Source organism: Callorhinchus milii, unplaced genomic scaffold, assembly GCF_018977255.1.
Source record: "Callorhinchus milii isolate IMCB2004 unplaced genomic scaffold, IMCB_Cmil_1.0 Scaffold15, whole genome shotgun sequence".
Classification (NCBI taxonomy): domain Eukaryota; kingdom Metazoa; phylum Chordata; class Chondrichthyes; order Chimaeriformes; family Callorhinchidae; genus Callorhinchus; species Callorhinchus milii.
The window spans coordinates 8,868,936-8,887,556 of record NW_024704756.1 but is presented as its reverse complement, the minus strand read 5'-3'; the positions used below and the strand labels follow the sequence as shown (position 1 = coordinate 8,887,556).

The window sequence follows — 18,621 nt, the reverse complement described above, 5'->3', positions numbered from 1 at the left end:
GTCACTGTTATTGGTGGGTGGTGTGGGGGGGGTCTTGCCTGGGCAGGAGGTGTCACTGTTATTGGTGGGTGGTGTGGGGGGGGGTCTTGCCTGGGCAGGAGGTGTCACTGTTATTGGTGGGTGGTGTGGGGGGGGGGTCTTGCCTGGGCAGGAGGTGTTACTGTTATTGGTGGGTGGTGTGGGGGGGTCTTGCCTGGGCAGGAGGTGTTACTGTTATTGGTGGGTGTGTGGGGGGGGGTCTTGCCTGGGCAGGAGGTGTTACTGTTATTGGTGGGTGGTGTGGGGGGGGGTCTTGCCTGGGCAGGAGGTGTTACTGTTATTGGTGGGTGGTGTGCGGGGGGGGGGTCTTGCCTGGGCAGGAGGTGTTACTGTTATTGGTGGGTGGTGTGCGGGGGGGGGGGGTCTTGCCTGGGCAGGAGGTGTTACTGTTATTGGTGGGTGGTGTGGGGGGGGGTCTTGCCTGGGCAGGAGGTGTTACTGTTATTGGTGGGTGGTGTGGGGGGGGGTCTTGCCTGGGCAGGAGGTGTTGCTGTTATTGGTGGGTGGTGTGGTGTGGGGGGGGGGGTCTTGCCTGGGCAGGAGGTGTTGCTGTTATTGGTGGGTGGTGTGGGGGGGGGTCTTGCCTGGGCAGGAGGTGTTGCTGTTATTGGTGGGTGGTGTGGGGGGGGGTCTTGCCTGGCACCATGTATTGGTGTGATTTGCTGTACAGTGGAGGAGGCAGAACACAGCAGATCTCGCGGCGCTGTTGCTGTTCGGGATCTGACATTTTCTGTGTGTGTTTGAGAGAGAGAGAGAGTGAGAAATGCTCTTTTAGTTTTTTTGCTGCTTCCGGGACTGAGCAGCTTTGCTCTCTCTCTCTCTCTCTCTCTTTGGTGGAGTAGTTTTCGTTTCGCTCCTCAAAGCCTCTGTCGCCAGTAAACACTCACACACTCCACAACACACAAACACTCACACACTCCACAACACACAAACACTCACACACTCCACAACACACAAACACTCACACACTCCACAACACACAAACACTCACACACTCCACAACCTGCAACACACACACACACTCTCAGCTCTTTTTTTCTTGTGTGGGGGTAAAACGATGGTGATTAAAGTTTTCATCGCATCCTCTTCTGGTTTCTTAGGGGTAAGAAAATGTTTCTCTTCTCTCCTCTCCTCTCCCCTCCTCTCTCTTTCTTTTATCCCTCTCTCCCTCCCTCCATCCCTCCCTTTTCTTTCCCTCTGTTCTCTGGAACCGTTGTTTATCTGATTGTCTGCACGATTTTTACTAAATGCAAGAAAAAAAATGGGTGTTTCTTATATATATGTATATATATATATATATGCATAAATTCCGGAATCGAGTAAATTGGCAATTTTCCTTTGTTCCTGGTGTATTTTTTTTACACGCATATGAGACCTTTCTTTGCAGTTGTTTTTCTCTCTCTCTTTCTCTCTCTGGTTATAATATAATAATAATAATGGTTAATCCCAATGTATTTCAACCTCGATAACAATTTTTTTTAACTCCCCCCCACCAAAAAATCTTTGTTTTCAAATAAATTGTTGAGTTCTCAGGTTATGCAACTTTGCTTGAACTTTTTGTATCCCACCCCTCCTCCTCCTCTTCTTCTTCTTCTTCTTCTTCTTCTCTGGACTGGGTGTTAAGTTACTTGGTTGGGCTGCAGTAGCTCATCAAAGCTTCCAAGATATCTTTGGTGTAACTGGGTTTGGCTGAATGCAGATTGCATCTGAGACAACACAACCAAAAACAATGTGTGTGTGTGTGTGTGTGAGAGAGAGAGAGATATATATATTATATATATATATATATATAGAGAGAGAGAGAGAGAGCCCAGAATTGTGTTCCTCCTCTTCATTCCAGGGAACCTGTTTTTATTCGGTGGATTCTGTCTCCACTCTCCTGAAACAATGCTGAAGGGTTGAACCTGAGAACGTAATGAGATGTTTTGGGCTGAAAAAAAAGAGCACGTTAGCAGTTTAACGTTTGACAGCGTGATTTTTGAACGACACTCGTCGGTTTGATGCCTTCTCCCAATGTGGGTGACCGACGCATTGCAATGGTCACTGTGTGTGTGTGTGTTTTTTTTACACACGTCAATTTCGAAATGTATTTATTAATACGCCCCCAACAGCCGTCGGAGACCCCAGTTCAGCCCTGTGTCAGCTCTTGTTTTTCCTGTGACCCACATCTATTGCAGGACTTGAGTTGGAACGTTTGCTGTACCATAAGCCGAATAACAGGATGCAATAATGCTGTGAAAGCGAGGAAATTGGCCCAAAACTTCAATGGTTCGGGATGCAATTCATTGCCAATGATTCCATCGTCGTATTGCATTGCATTAGTCACTGCCATAGACACACTTGCAGCAAACCTTAACGACGAGTTCATTTTTTGTCCAGAATTATTTAGATTAGAAAGTTCCTCCTGTTTCTGTTAAAGAGTAACTCAAATTAAAACGTTTCCCTCTGGGGAAATATATATATATATATATATAAATATATTTACATCTGTATGTTTTACTCACTTCATTTGAGTGATTTTTTTGTAATAATAATTAGTCTGCAATAATAATTATTAATACATTTCATACTGAGTCTGATGCCGAATTATGGTGTAATGTTACTGAGGAATGTTGACCTCTGCTGCACTGGAGGCACAGCAGCAAATGGGAGGGGGGATTACAAACTCTTTCGTGAGTTGGAAAGCAGGAGGAGATTTACTTGGAGGAGGAAGGGCAAAATTCCTGTGATCAACTTGACTCTCTTCTTAGGGGCATTCATTTCTGTGAAATTTCATGTATAGTTGCTATGGTTGTCAGTGAAAATATCCTTCCCCAAACAGCAGTAGCTTATTGGGTGTGATGGGCACAATTCTACCATGTGTATGATTTTCAAAGAAATTGGCAGAACATAGGCAAAATGGCATTAGATTGAATGCTCTTATTTATTTTCAAATTGCTTAGGTTGCTGGTAAGCTCTTATTGGGTAGCTGTAATTTAGCTGTCATCTTCTTCACGTAGATTTATATGAGCAACGTTGAAAGGCTGTAAAAGGAAATGTTGCATGGGTTCTGTTTCTGAAGGTTCGCATTCGCAGCATGTCCTTTAAAGTCGACTTAGACATGGAATTTTTTGCAACTGGTGATGAGAAAATTTAATTAACTATAAGATATCCTGGTCGATAGAGAATCCAGCTGACGATACATGGCATTATAACTCTTCACCAACTTTAAACTACAGCGCAATCTAATTCTTCCCATGGCCTCAATTTTCGTTATTAACGTTTCCTTTCAGTACTCTCTGCTGCAGTGCTTTGGTTTTGTGATCCTTATTCTCAACACCACTTGTGAAATTGATTTATTTCTGGTTTTTATTTCTTTCCCTTTGTTGCTTCCCTCTGGACTTGAAATGTTAGCATCTGACACCAGTATCAGCTGACACATCTCCTGACAGTATGCTAACCGTTCGACAGTCTGTGTAGCATATTCCCCAAACACTGTGAAATGCAAAATAAATTAACATTAAAAGACAGGATTCACAGGATTGGAAATATTATAGTGGTTATTACTCACTTTGGTAGCACTTAGGTCAATTCAGATGAACTGTACAAAGTCTCCTTCCATATCAGTAATCTATCTTCAGAGAAATTTTAATAGCTGTGATATGTATTTATTAATTTGGATAATCTGTGCAACCCGTTAAGAAGCTGGTGTACACATACTGTATGTTTTTGCCACCAGGCTGTTGATGCGAAAGCAAAGCAAATGAAAGGAACCCAACACATAAGTAAATGACTTGCTGGGTTTAAAATCCAGGCAGTACTGTTGTGAAGTAGGCCTCAGTGAGAGTATGGAGGAGGAGGGCAAAGGTTGAGTTGCCAAATAACAATTGCATTAGAAGTTAGTAATTGTGAGATTTCAGCATTATCAGCAATGCCACACATAATACACGTATCTTTTGAAGGGGTCATGTGAGTCATTGCTACTCGTGTAAATAGATACAGACCATTGTATGGTAAATGCAGTGTTCATTATTACTTCAAAAGAATTATTCCAGGTCAGCTCTAGTATAGTCTAGTAGTTTTATATATTCACGGAAAAAAAAGCACAGCCACTAAAAGAAAGGTTTTTAAAGGCCATTCATATGTAGTAGTTACCTCCTAAATTGGAGTTAAGTTCCATGTTTTCCCATGTACAGGCCTCACTTTCATTTTTGATAAATTCCTAATATGCTGGGAAAAACATCAATTTAACTGACCATTTCCTTGGGTACCTTTGTGTGCAGTTGTTGTGGGCCCTATTGTCCTTTAATGTCTTTAGCATTGTCAGTTGCCTCTTTATTTAAAATATCTATCGGTTCTTCGAATCTTCCCGTCATGTCTTGGAAGTTCCACTTCTGTCTTGGGAAAGCGCTTTGTTTTTCTGTGTGAGCATGGATACAAAGAATTAATTTAAGGTATCTGTGTCATAGATATTATGTTCTAATGGTGTGTTTCGTATTGCAAAAAGTTAGTGTGCAACAGTGTATACAAAATCAATTAAGTACAGTGAAGTTTTGAGACATAATGTCAACCACAGAGTTATTTTTGGAGGCTGAATTTTCCTGTAATTGAAAGTTAAAACACTTCTGTATCTAGACTACTCCCTTAGCAATTATGATCCGTCAATAGCTTCCTATAGACATCTTGTTGAATACAGAAGAATGCAGTAGAAAAAGGAAACATATTGCAGAAGGAAAAAAATTAGTGGCTTTGTTCTGCAAAATGTGTACAAAAAACACATTGTACCAGAGAGACTTTATAAAATAAAGTGTCTAATCAGATGAAAATCAACACAAATATTTAATGTAAATCTCACTATATTGTGTGTAAATACTGTAGTTGTCAAACATAACAAAAACTTAATAAATATAAAATGCATTTGTTTTGAAGCTGTTTTAAAGGAATCAATAATAACCATTTCAGAAATGTCCTTTTATGCTTACAACAGTCTCAAGCAAGAAGATTTAATTGTACAGAAACTTGGAGAGGGGATATGGTATTCCTTAACGCATTTTGTTCCTTATTTATTGCAGCTCCTTAATTTATCGACTGAACAGAAAATGTGGCCAATACTTGCTCTTAACAGGTGTGACTAAACATTAATCTCTTTCTCCTTCTGACTTTGGGGTGATTTGTCCAGTGGTTCTGCAGGTTCCAGATTGGCGTTGTGCTTTTTTCTGCAAACCAGGATCGGGGCTTTATTCCCAGCCGTGTGAACAGTGAATCGAAACTGCTGAGGCAGACAGATACTATCTTAAAATTGTGCAAAATAATCTGCAAGGTTGAGACAGTGTGTTCAGTGGACTGTTGCACATGAAGAGGACGGTGTTAGCCGGTACATAGGTGCAAGTTCCAAAAGGCCGGGTATACCGCAGTGCGTCATGGAGGGAGGCTTCGATTTTTTGTAACTGCTCAGTTGCAATTCAAATGTCTGAAGAACAGAATTAATTCAATCAATAAATATCAAGGCTGTTGCAGCACTGGGACCAAGCCATATAGTGTTTCATACCGCAAGTTATATTGAGGGTGAAAGTATTGGCTGCACTGTTTTTTTAATCTCTTCCTTATTTCTCCCAATTTATACCCAGTCCTTTCACTGAGAAGGGTAGAATGAGCAGTTAGGAAACTCTGCTATTGCTGAGTAGAAGCCGGGCGCTAAGGGATGTTTGAGAGCATTGTGATTAAGAAGATATCTAGCTTTTATTCAACATGCATTCTCTTAGTTTCTTGGGTTATACTGAAGCCCTGCTCAATGTGAATACGCTCTCCGACCTCCTACATCCAGAGAATATTAGGAGAGTTTTAAGCCTTGGCTCTTGCCAATCTGCACCTAATAATCTCGGGACTTTGGTAAGCAGAGTGTATCCCTCTGGGGAGAAAGTGCATATTCCATTTCAGACATGGAATTGTCAGTCTGGTTTGCATAATCTTAAGCATGTGAGCCCCGGCTGACCAAAGGAAATAAGATGAAGAATCAATAGATCACTTGACATCTCATCCTCGGTCATTTCCTGTAAGAATTCTTTAGGTTACTATCATTTTCATTTAGTATAATTGGAAAGTATGCCTCTTTTAAGAGGTTAAGAAAGCAGTCCTTTATCTTTAGCAATGCTAAGCATTAAAAGTTTCAACTGCTATTACGTGGAGCATCTGGATATCATTGAGGTTTGGAACTTTTATGCAACAAAACTACTTTGAATCATACAAACATTTAAAACTAATGAAATAATTTTGAAGTTAATTAGAGGTCATGGACAGAGCACCAATGTATTACAGAAAAAACCCCAAAAGCTTGTTTTGATTCAATGTACTAAAATCATATTTTTCAATTTCTGAATCAGAATCATAGCACACCGGTAGTGTTCATTGGGCCTGTTTGCACTCTGACACGTTATTGTGAATCGACCAGTGAAATTATGCTATTTCTCTGTTCTCTGGAATATGCAGCCAGACAAGCCCACTGGTAATGACTTGGCACCAAACTTATCAACAACTAAAATTTGGTTTGGCATTAACACAATGCATCTTTATATTCTTTTGAGAGGAAGTGAGCTGTTTGAATTGAATGATACCATAGCCAATAGAAAGAATGTAAAATAATTTGTTGGCAAGGACCATATATGATATTCCATGCTTCAGATTTACCCCCTTTACTGACAGCTTTTGAAATAATATCAACCTGATGTCTCACCCGGAAAGTGCAGCCTGTGGAATTGATGATGCAGTGCTTGATGCATGAGAGAATAAAATTCACTTTGGTAACTGTTGATATTAATTAATTTCCACTGCCAATGTTGGGTCAATAATTCCTCTAAACCAGATCCCCTGTCAGTGTCATTGCAACTTGTTCTTTAAAGTAGTGTATTCACATATTACAGTATCATCATAGGCATTAAAGCATTATTGTTTCCCGATTTTGATGGATCACATTGTATTAGAGCTAAAATATGTTTGTGCTTTTTACCAGGTTTGCCACATTCTCAGTGTTACAATTTTCTCTAAATCAGAATCTCAGTCAAATGTTTTGCTGACGTAACATTGTGTTGAATATAATCCCTTAGGCTTCTGTAAGAAGATGCTAACAGTAGTCAAGAACAGCTGCATTTGACAGCGAAGTGTGAGAATCTCCTAAGAAATGTGATTGACTTGCTAAGCAGATTATTCTTTTAATACAATATGTATTCTGAAAAAGTACAACAATCAGATTGAAAATAAAGAATTTCCTTCAGCTAGCTTTTTTAAATTACTATGTAATCTGTAGTTTCAGCAAAATTAATAACTGACATTCAGGATAAAAAAATACAGCATGGCATTCAGTGGAATATCTTCAAAAGAAGCTTCCTTGAGGCAGTGTCTGCACTTTAAACCTTGGTTTCTAGATTAAAGGTTCTTTAATCAAGAATTAATGAACCTGGCACCATTTGATACTGTATAAACAGGGGCTTGTCTACTATTAGGGTAACTGCATTTCTTGATTGAGGGTTAAAATATGCTTTTTATTGCCAGGAAGCAAACAGAATAATATGTAATAAACACTGCAATGCGCTTTTTGATATCTGGTTGGGATGAGATAGTGAGTTGCTATATTAGCAAGTCTCTGATTCCTGTAAACTGCATTGTTGGAGGTGCTGTCAACAACAACAACTTGCATTTATACACAGGTAGAGTCCCAGAGTGCTTGACAGTGGCGGAGCATGATTCAGAGTTCGGGGGAGGGGACATAGGCACAGTCAAATAGGATGGTCTTCAGGCGTGACCCAAAGATGGGGAAAGAAGGGGCAAGGCAGAGGGATAGAGGAAGATTATTCCAGAGATTCGTTTGGAACTTGACCTTGGAACTCAACATGGGGTAAACTTCCACATGTACGCGGATGACACGCTCATCTACTTTGCCTTCTCCACTACCAACTCCAGGTCCGCCGATGTTCTATCAGATTGTCTGGCAGGGCCTGGATGAGTGCAAACTTCCTGCAGCTGAATATGGACAAAACAGAAGCCATACTCCTTGGCTCCCGTCAACGTCTTCCATCCTGCAGATATGAACTCCTCAACCTCCCTCTGCTCTCCCTCAGCCTCACCGAACCATTGCGCAACCTAGGCATCCGGTTTGACCCCCACCTGTCCTTCATCTTCCACACCTAGTTCCTGACCAAGACTGCTTTCTTCCATCTCCGCCACATTGCCCGCCTCCGACCGTAGCTTACGCCAAATGCAGCCAAAACCCTCGTGTATGTGTTTGTCACCTCCCACTTGGATTACTCAAACGCCTCCCCAGCTCCACTATTCAAAAGATCCAGCTCATTCAGAACTGCCGCCCGCATACTGCCGGGCCAAACTCTGTATCCACATCTCATCAGTTCTTGCCCCCTCTCTCCCCTTCTTCAAGTCCTGCTGAAGATCTTCCTCTTCGACCGTGCTTACGGCCACCTCCTCCTCACCCCAGGCTTGGAGTCAGACTCCACCACTGTTAAGCACTCTGAGATGCTACCCTGTGGCTGTTCAGGTGGGTGACACAATTTGAAAAGAGAAGGATGTTTCTTCCAGTTTCCTGGCCAACATAATTAGTCATTTACCTCACTACTGCTAGTGAGAGGAACACTGTTTTGTGCAAAATGACCCCTGCAAATAGTCTACAAATTGACTACAAATAGTCATTACAAAGATGCACTCTATCTTTGTCTCCGAACTGTGGAAATTTGGCCCTTGAGCCAGACCTTGTGGTTAATACTTCCTCATGAAATGCTTTACATATTCCACGCAGCATGTCTTCTTGTAGCCAACAGGCTTCATTTGTCGTTCTGACTTGTACTCAATTTCAGTCTCAAGCAGCCTGTGATGCTACCATATTTGGTCTTCAAATGCCTGGCAGTGGTTCATTTGAGGATCTGTGTGTTTTTAGTTTCCCATAAATGGGAAAGATACCACTGGGCACGGCTGTTTCATTTAGATTTGGTTAATATTTGGGTAGTGGTCGCATAATACTGTACTTGGAAAATAATTTATTGATAAATGAAGTTCATAAAATTATTTAAAAAGTGGACTTGGGGTGCATCATTTGTTAGTGGGACACCAATCTGTGCTGCTAAATATGACATAAAATTTGAGTAAAATGCATATTATTAGTGTTTACCATAATGCATTAACTGTGAAAGGCCGGCCCGCTGTTCATGATGTGAACTGCACACATTGGAGCCTCATTTGCAAATGTAACTATTGCAGTTATAAAACATTGAAAGTGCTGAAGAATGCAACAGTATTTTAGAAATCCAATATTTATATATTTCCTATGAAGCAATCTACTCTTATTAATTACTGTAAATCATACTCCAGTGTTTAGATATTTCTTGTTTACTAGTGGTGATTTTTGTTTCGTGGTGAGTTAATGTGCAGGCTCAGCATTAACTTTGTGTGTGGAATTAAATGCTATCGTGAAACCAATAGATAGAAAATTGAATCCCTGGAACTCTTAAATTTTTTATCAGTTTTCTCCTTTATAGTGACATTTTATAATGCATTTGGCATGAGTGGATTCTCTAGGCCTGGAAGAGGTGATAATGTGATGCAGTCTTATATCAGGAGTTTTCTTTCACAGTACAGTCTAAGATTCTTACAGTCAGATAAGCGTTGGATGTTTTAGTTTGCATCATTAATAGAGTACACTTAGACTCAGGTGGAATTTTTACCCAAAGAACCAGAACTCAAAAGGGTTTGATTCCCCACCATGCCCCCACCCCACTCTCCTTTTTTTTGTTTGTATACATACATACTCATGCATACGCATACACACCCATTAGCGTGGTGCCACAGCTAATTTACAAGGGTAGATCAACAAATACTGTACTAATGCAGCTTCTGCCCTCCCATACTATCTAATGAATAACTGCATATTTTTCTCCAACAATATGGCAAATAAGCTTTTTTCCTCTTGATGGTTCGTGTTACTACAGAACACTTTGTTTATTTGGGTCATTTCCTGTTTAAAACTGGAATGAGAACTCAATAGGAAAGAGGTTAAAATGAAGTGAAATACTCCATGTTTGCAGTCCTTACTTACAGCAGCATTTAATCACTACGCATAAAAGTAGAACAAAATGGGCAGAAAATATGTTCTGCATTTACAGGGAAACTTTATTACGACCATGTGACATGAGTTTTATTTTTGGCAAATGTGTTCCTTCAGTCAAATAATATTAGTTTGTTAGTATCGAACATTTCACACCACATTTAGCATGTTAATTCTATGATTCTATGAATAATTGGGACCAACCCTATTTTTCTCTCTGAGTCTCTTTTTATTGCTCTTTCTCCACAATCTCTCTCTCTAACCTTGAACTTTATAATGTAAAATTGTACAGATGCTATCAGCAAAAAGGAATACACTATTGTTGAATATATGCTAAGTTTCAAATGCTTCCTGGGGTTGTTGATATCACATAGCCAGCATCAGAGCATCCCTAGTAACCTGGCATAAACACGCAACAATATTTTTCCTGGTATCTTACAGGCAGATAAATGGTTTGTGGATAAATAACATTCGATTAAGTATCAATTTCTGGACAGTTTTTTTTATTGTGGAGCTTTGCTTATTGGGACTGATCACTGCTTAAATTTTACCCTTTGCATTTGAAGTAGGGCCTTATCACACTGAAAATCACTTTACAAAGTTTTTTGCAAAGTTTAGTTACTCTGTATTTTGTAAGCAAATACAGTAGCCAATTTGTGCACAGCAGTATCCTATAACCAGCCATGAAGTAAACGACCAATTTTTCCAATTTTTTTTGCCTGGGGGATTGTTATTCAGAACATAGAGAAGAAGGAAGAAACTCCCTTCTCTTTTTGAAAAGAGCCATGGGCTCCTTAACATCCACCTGAACAGAAAGGTGATGACCTTGGTTTAAATGTCTTCAGCCAAAGAATGGCACATTTGATAATGCAGCTCCTCTGAATGTCAGTCTGGTCTATGAGGATTGTTTAAAAATCCAAGCAAGTAAATAAAGAAATGTTGGACCAAGAGACTGAATAACACACAATAAAACACAGATGCTTAAACGGTTGGAGATCATTTATGTTGCATTCCTAAAAGTTTTCAACACATAGTGTCTGAAAAAGCATCATTTTGAAGTCCCTTTCCTATGGGAAATCTTGTTACATTAGGTATCTTGTTTCTTTTTTATATCGTTTTCATGACTTTTTTTTAAAATTCTAGTGAAATCTGACATTTCTTGGGATCCTGCTGATGGTCCAATTCAAGACAGACCAAGGTTTGAAGCTGTGGCCTAGGCTGTTCGATTTTATACCAAACCAAATTGTGACTTAACCCACTAGGCTATAGGGAGAAACTACTATTTATTCCTATTATTGTTTCTTTAAATGCTTACAAAAATTACATCAGTGATTCATTGACAAACATCTAGATGTGTGCCCAAAGTCAGACGTGCATTTAAAAATCAGGACCTTCACTTGGGCCCACCAGTTCTTAGTACAAAAACAAATCGAATATTACCCTTCTATAAAGTGGGATTAAGTAACTTTCTTGAATCTGCACCAAATATTCTTTAAAATTGTCTTGACTGTGTCAGGGTCAAATGATTATTTGTGACCTGATTTTTTCGATGACATGCAGAATTGTGAACCCGCAATACACCAGTAGTTTGAGCAGTGAGTGTTTGTTTACCAGAGTCCTGTTTTAAATTCTAGATTAAGAAGAAGCAGCAGGAAGTGCTGGGCTTCCTTCAGGTCAACAAAATTGACTTTGAAGAATGCGATATTGCAGTAAATGAGGAAAACAAGAAATACATGAGAGAGAATGTTCCAGAGAACTGCCGACCTACAACTGGAAACCCACTTCCACCTCAGATCTTCAACAATGACCGATACTGTGGGGTAAGATGGAAAGAGTATTTCTCAAATAATGTTTATCTCTGGCTAATTTACCAAAAAGGAAACAATTAGTTTGCTGGTGTTAAAAAAGTAAGGGTTCCTCATTTTCAAATTTGTCTACCATGTTTAGTTTACTTACAAACACTGTTTCTAATCATGCCAGATGTGCAGTTATTTTTCCCCCAAAATAACCAGTTGAGGAAACAATCATTATAATAACAAGCGGAACAACACCAGCTGTCACAGTACCTGTGAAAGTCTGTTGAACAAAGATTTACCATCCCAATTAGCTATGAAGAGATTAAAGCATCGTGGGGGAGTAATAAGTGTTTTGTTTAAAAGAACTGCGCAGAACCACAATTCACAACATCACATAGGATCTTCGCCCTGGGATTATAATGAGGAATGCGCTTTGCTTTTTCACAAAATATCTATTATTTTCCGTTGATGCCATTGCGCAGTGATGTTTTTATGATTATTAGGATATAAAATATAGGTACTGGAGAACAATTGAATATAGAAAACTGCAAATCCTGCTTGTTCATATGGAGTTTTCTTCACTGTTATTCACCAGCGCAGCTCCACCAGTGGCTGTTTGCTACCAAATGGCCCTTTTTTAAAAAAATGCTTGATGCATTGATGGGGAGGAGAATGGTAGGGTGGAGGGTTATGGAGTGATGAAGTTGGATGAGCTGAAGGGCCTTCTTCATCCAGACCAATCTTGTAACTTCCTTTTCTTTTGCTTTCTATTTCCACTTGTACAAGGAGTAGGAGAGGAGCTGAATGTGATTCACTGGTTCTGAACTGATAGTATAACAATCCCTATTTTTCTTTGCAGGACTTTGAAGCATTTTTTGATGCCAGGGAGAATAATGCTGTGTATGCATTTCTAGGCCTGACAGCTCCACCTGGATCAAAGGTTGGATTTAGTTTCTTAATTAAGCCTCGGTTTAAATCTGCAGTCTTTTTTCAACAAGAGAAGAGACTGCAGGTCACCTCCAACAGAATGTTTGAAATGTTTTCTAGCCATACTGTTTCGTATTTATCTTTTCACTCCCCAAATTTTCTCAGCGCACAACCTCTCCTTCAACTACTGACCTGCACTGAGGTATGGTTGGATAGGCACTGGCAGCTCTCTGATATACTGCTCAAAGTGGGTCTTTTATGATGTGAGAATCCAGACAGTGTTGGCAGTGCTGCTAACACCTTTAAACCATATCCAGTTTGCCCTTCAGGAGAGGAAACATAAGGAGTGAGTGAGCATACTACTTTCTATAAAAATCACCCAAGAATGCTACGACGGGTATCACAATAACTAACCACCTCAGATTTGCATGTCACGAAAACACATATGAGGTTCATCTCACGCAGGAGTTCAGAGTACATGAAATGACCCCAAATTAATTATGTAAGAGGCAGGCATTTTCTACCATTCACATTGTGCTTCTTGTTCCTTATTGCTGGGTGGGAATTAAATTGGGAAAACCAGATGAGACCGTTTGTATTGTGAATCTCTGATGCAACTGGTGTACTGAACTAATTACAGCCCCTCATGAATATGTGTTGAGTGCTGCTCAATAAAATGGGTAAGATTGAGATGAGGCACTGAAAGGCTTTTGCTGGGCAATGAAGGGACAATATAATTGAGCCCTACGATTCATTCTCATGAAGGGATCAGAGGTTAACTGAAGAGAATGGAAACGCTGCGTTGCAGAATCCTATTCTGAAGCCAGATGAGGAACTTGGGACCACATTGCATTCTGGGTTAATACAACAGAGATGGATAATTACTGACAACTACGACTCAATGCTTGGTGTCGACCCTCACCTAAAAATATACATATATTTATTTTGGTTTTATTGATAAGGCGATTTGAAAAGAATCAAAAGGCAAAATGTCATTACAATGGCTTGTTATGCAAAGTGTTTGTGAGGCAAGTGTCATGCGTGCCTGGATATAACCACTAAAGGATAATTAAAAGTGCGTTTTAGCTTATTGGTGCCTCCAGGTAAGCTTAGCAGCAGCTTCTGCTCCAATTACAATACATGTGAACTTGTAACCTAGCTGTGCACCAACAATTTAATTGGTCGGAGTTTTGTGCTGCTGTTACTTCAGCATTGTTAGGTTTCCTAAAGTACTCTCATCCCAATAAAGCTTATATTTACTACAATGCTCTTTATTATGATATCTATATATCCTGCAGCACATTTTAAAAAAATCATTTGCACTTAAATCCTAGTTCCTGATTTGCCAAGTTTTGTTTGTATTATTGCTTATCTATGTACATTCAAGCACCAGACCTGAATGAGTAAGGTATTACATTGTCTCGGTATTGAGTAAGGTATTAATTGGTCCTCCAATTATTTACATGTGGCTTGTCTCAAGAGAAAGGAACACATAAAATTAGGTTTTCTTATATCTGAGTTGAAAATAACAAACTCCTTGCATTTGATATAATAAAATTCAAGGATCATCTTATTTTCTTTGTTGGTATGCTGATGGAGACTTTTTATTTTAAACTACTTTTATGTAGAGTTTTAAACAGCTTCAAAAGAGTAAACGTTCAAAATAGATATCCAGATTAGTGATAATTGCAGACACAGTAGTCAACAGAAGGACATTTAAACCATTGCTGGAGTGCAATGTGTTAGTGGGACATTGCTGACTCAGTAGCTTGGGTTTGAACCCAGATGATTTCTCTTTGACCGTGCCTTCAGCTCCCCTCTCAACTCTCTACCCCCTCCTCGCTCCCTCCCTTCCCTCCCCTCACCCTGACCATTTCCCCCCTGCTCGCTCCCTCCCTTCCCTCCCCTCACCCTGACCATTTCCCCCCTGCTCGCTCCCTCCCTTCCCTCCCCTCACCCTGACCATTTCCCCCCTCCTCGCTCCCTCCCTTCCCTCCCCTCACCCTGACCATTTCCCCCCCTCGCTCCCTCCCTTCCCTCCCCTGACCATTTCCCCCCTCATCGCTCCCTCCCTTCCCTCCCCTCACCCTGACCATTTCCCCCCTCCTCGCTCCCTCCCTTCCCTCCCCCTGACCATTTCCCCCCTGCTCGCTCCCTCCCTTCCCTCCCCTCACCCTGACCATTTCCCCCCTCCTCGCTCCCTCCCTTCCCTCCCCTCACCCTGACCATTTCCCCCTGCTCGCTCCCTCCCTTCCCTCCCCTCACCCTGACCATTTCCCCCCTGCTCGCTCCCTCCCTTCCCTCCCCTCACCCTGACCATTTCCCCCCTCCTCGCTCCCTCCCTTCCCTCCCCTCACCCTGACCATTTCCCCCCCTCGCTCCCTCCCTTCCCTCCCCCTGACCATTTCCCCCCTCCTCGCTCCCTCCCTTCCCTCCCCTCACCCTGACCATTTCCCCCCTCCTCGCTCCCTCCCTTCCCTCCCCCTGACTATTTCCCCCCTGCTCGGGTCCTGACCCAACTGTGCAGCGCCTTGGGACGTCCTCCTGACGTGAAAGGCGCTTTATAAATGGAATCTTGTTGTTGTTGTTGTCCTCCCGACATGAAAGGCGCTCAATAAATGGAATCTTGTTGTTGTTGTTGTTGGATGACTAGAAGTAAATAGGAATAAGACAAGTAAGGGACATAAAAGAATCATACATAAATATCAGAGATAAGAGTCACCCACCCACAGTGGTAAAGGGGTAAAGGATGCTACTCTCATACCTCCTAGTGGACAAATGTAGTAGAACACCATTCAAAGAGACTGATTATTTTGGGGGCTTGAATTCTACTTGCAATTCTGATGATGTTTTTGTAACATATTTATCTTTGCTTTGTTTCAATGGGATATCTCATAGATTTTGTCCTTATTCCACAGCCCTCTTAAAATAGCATTTGTCAAGCAAACCAGTTTTGAAAATTGTAATAAATGGAGCTGGAAGTGTGTCCGAAGTAGGTTTTTAAACATCAGCTGATCACTGCAGTTCCGATTTTAGAAGCTTTGCTTCTTTAACACTTTTCTTTTAGGCTTTGATGGTGTGAGTAGTTATGCAGGAGCAGACTAGATCAGAAAATGTCGATCGCACATCTTTTTTTCATGTCAATAAGTTTAACTGACTTTTGTTTCTATTTTCTGATCTTTGATGCAGGAAGCTGAAGCCCTTGCAAAGCAAAATGCCTAAAGCTCGAAGTTCAGAAGCAAAAGAAGAAGCACAACACTCAGTTAGAGCAAAAGAAAGTTGTGATGTCAGGCAGAATTAAACAGAGAGGACCAGATGTGATAATGTTACACTGTTTGTGCAGTGTTGAAACCTCTTTTACTTAAGCGAACATCAAGTATATTTCGTCTTTTTTAACAAATAGTTATTGAGTTATTATGGACCACCAGGTTTACATAAGAATATTTTCAATTTTTTTTTACTTGATCATCTTATTTGTTTTACACAGATAGCCAAATTGTTACACCAAAAAATGAGTTATTGCAAAAGTCACTATAGAATTTAGGCTTTATTATTGCTTTGGTTCAGTGGCAACATTCCTTTTCCTTTAACCAATTGGACATTGTTTCTGTCAGAGCTAGTTTTAAAGTGTACAGCTGATTTCAGTAGCTGTGCAGCTCAGCTACCAGAAGATCCAGGTTGCTCATTTTGATTCAATGTATTCTCAGTTAGCTCAGGACACTGGGATGAAATTCCACTTGCTACTAAATGTAGAGGTTTTGAAGATGCGAATTGTAACGGGAAAGTCACCACATTTAGTGACAAAAGGAATTTCTTTTTGATGTGTTAATGCTGTGCGGCTTGTTTCTGGTGTGAGCTTTTTATTTACATCACTATCACAAGATGAGCAGTAGAACTGTAGTATAACTTGCCCAGTTCAGCTTTTATGACCATGTGATACCAACATGGACTCAGAATATTTTTGCTCCCCATTTTGAAGTTGATGTGAAGGTAACACCAACAACAACTTGGATTTATAAAGCACCCTCCACGCCGGACAGCATCTCAGAGCGCTTGTGAAGTACAACAGATCCTTGTGTAGTACAAGAGGCAAACTAAACCATTGGGGAAAAAAGAGTGAGACCTTTTTTCATCATCTTGTATTGATTCTTTGAGTTCAATCCTGAACTAGGAGATGAAAGGAAATCATGTACAATATAAAATACAAAGTTGAGAATTTAGACATCTGTAGCTTTGATAAGGTCCAATGAGAGGTAGACTTTCAGAACATTTACTATATTAAAAAGTGTGATCAAAGTCTCAAAACTTGTTTTTTTTTAGAATTGTGCTGCATCTGCCTATCCTCAGTTCAACACAGTGCCAAGTATAAACCCACAGTCAAATTTCAGATGCATTCAAGCTGCTTTGATCATTTTATTGCAATTATAAGTAAATGAAAATATCACTTATAATTATGATAGGCAAGGCATGTTACTGTTGATCTTCCGACTGAGACAGTTCACAGTAATTGTGTTATTGCTCTGAAGATCTTCGACGTGCACTTTGAGAGTTAAACACATTTCAAAATGCTTTAAATTGAGCCAATGGATTGATGCTTTTAATATACAAGTCTTAAAAAAAATCGCTGAAGAATCGTATCATTCCACCATTATTCAAGACTTTTGCTTTTGCCACTCTCATGATTGACAGTTATCGATACAGTTATGCACTGAACCCGATTTACAGATTACATGATTGATTGCCAATATATTTTAGATATTTTGCATGGGAAAGATAGTTTGAAAAAAAGACTTGAGATTACGAGATCATGTTTTGCGCAGAGGTTCCAGATTTTGCATTGTGTACATTGTGAAACTGACTGATCGTCTTACTCCTTTTATGCCATAACAATGAGCCATGCATTGTCAGACGTTAACTTGATAGACAGGAGTCGCTGTGGCTCATGTATGTAAACAAATCTTTCAATGTATAACAACATATCTGGGATTTTTGCAATTGCTGTTAAGATCATGTATGCTTAAGGAACAAGTTGTTAAAAATAAAATTGGATAAAATATTATTAGAGTTGTGGTGTTTGTCTTAATACCATAAGTATTTATGAATATAGATGTTTATTATTCTTTATCCTTCGCTGTTTATTATTATTATCCAAATAGTTATTTTTTAAGAAGACGAGATGCATGATTAACGGGACTATTTTTGATGGCCCAGTTTTTGGTTGGTGGTATTTCACCACATTTCACTGGAGGATTTTCTGATTAAAGCTCCTTGTGCCTGGCAGCATTTTATTTTTAATTAGGGCAGAGTGAGTATCAGTAATGCTTTCTTGACCCTGATTTTCTGAAAAATCTATTTGCTTTTCGATGTGTAGCCTGACTGAGCCTCAATTGAAGACAGATACCGAACGTCTTGAAAATAGATTTTTTTTCCTCATCCATTTCATATTGCCTCTATGATCTATAGCTCCTTCTCTCAATGGTATCTGGAAGATAAAGATAATCCTATCTCGCAATTTCCTACGTCTACGCATACACAATTTGTGTACTTCACGGTAACATCCTGTGAAGTGTTTTGAGACATTGCGATGAAGATATTGAAAGTTGTTTCTGGCAAACTGCAGTGCAGTGTTTCTGGCAAACTTCAGCAGTGCTGTCATTCCTATGAGATCAGTGCACCTGACATGGATTTGGCAACCTTGCTTAGATAAAATGGTTTAATGCAGTCTTGCCATTTGTGCAGTGTAGGTCACAAAGGAGGCTGCTATCACATTTCTTGTGA

General features: G+C 40.1%; 1 protein-coding gene across 1 annotated transcript; it reads left to right on the top strand.

The window, feature by feature from the left end:
- The first annotated feature begins 805 nt into the window (after window positions 1-805).
- On the top strand, window positions 806-17,902 carry LOC103177754 (SH3 domain-binding glutamic acid-rich-like protein). The gene is made up of 4 exons (XM_007892069.2): window positions 806-1,141; window positions 11,755-11,940; window positions 12,776-12,856; window positions 16,033-17,902. Exons 1-4 carry the CDS (start codon window positions 1,097-1,099, stop codon window positions 16,063-16,065), a joined length of 345 nt encoding a protein of 114 aa, XP_007890260.1. The 5' UTR covers window positions 806-1,096; the 3' UTR covers window positions 16,066-17,902.
- Window positions 17,903-18,621: the final 719 nt, after the last annotated feature.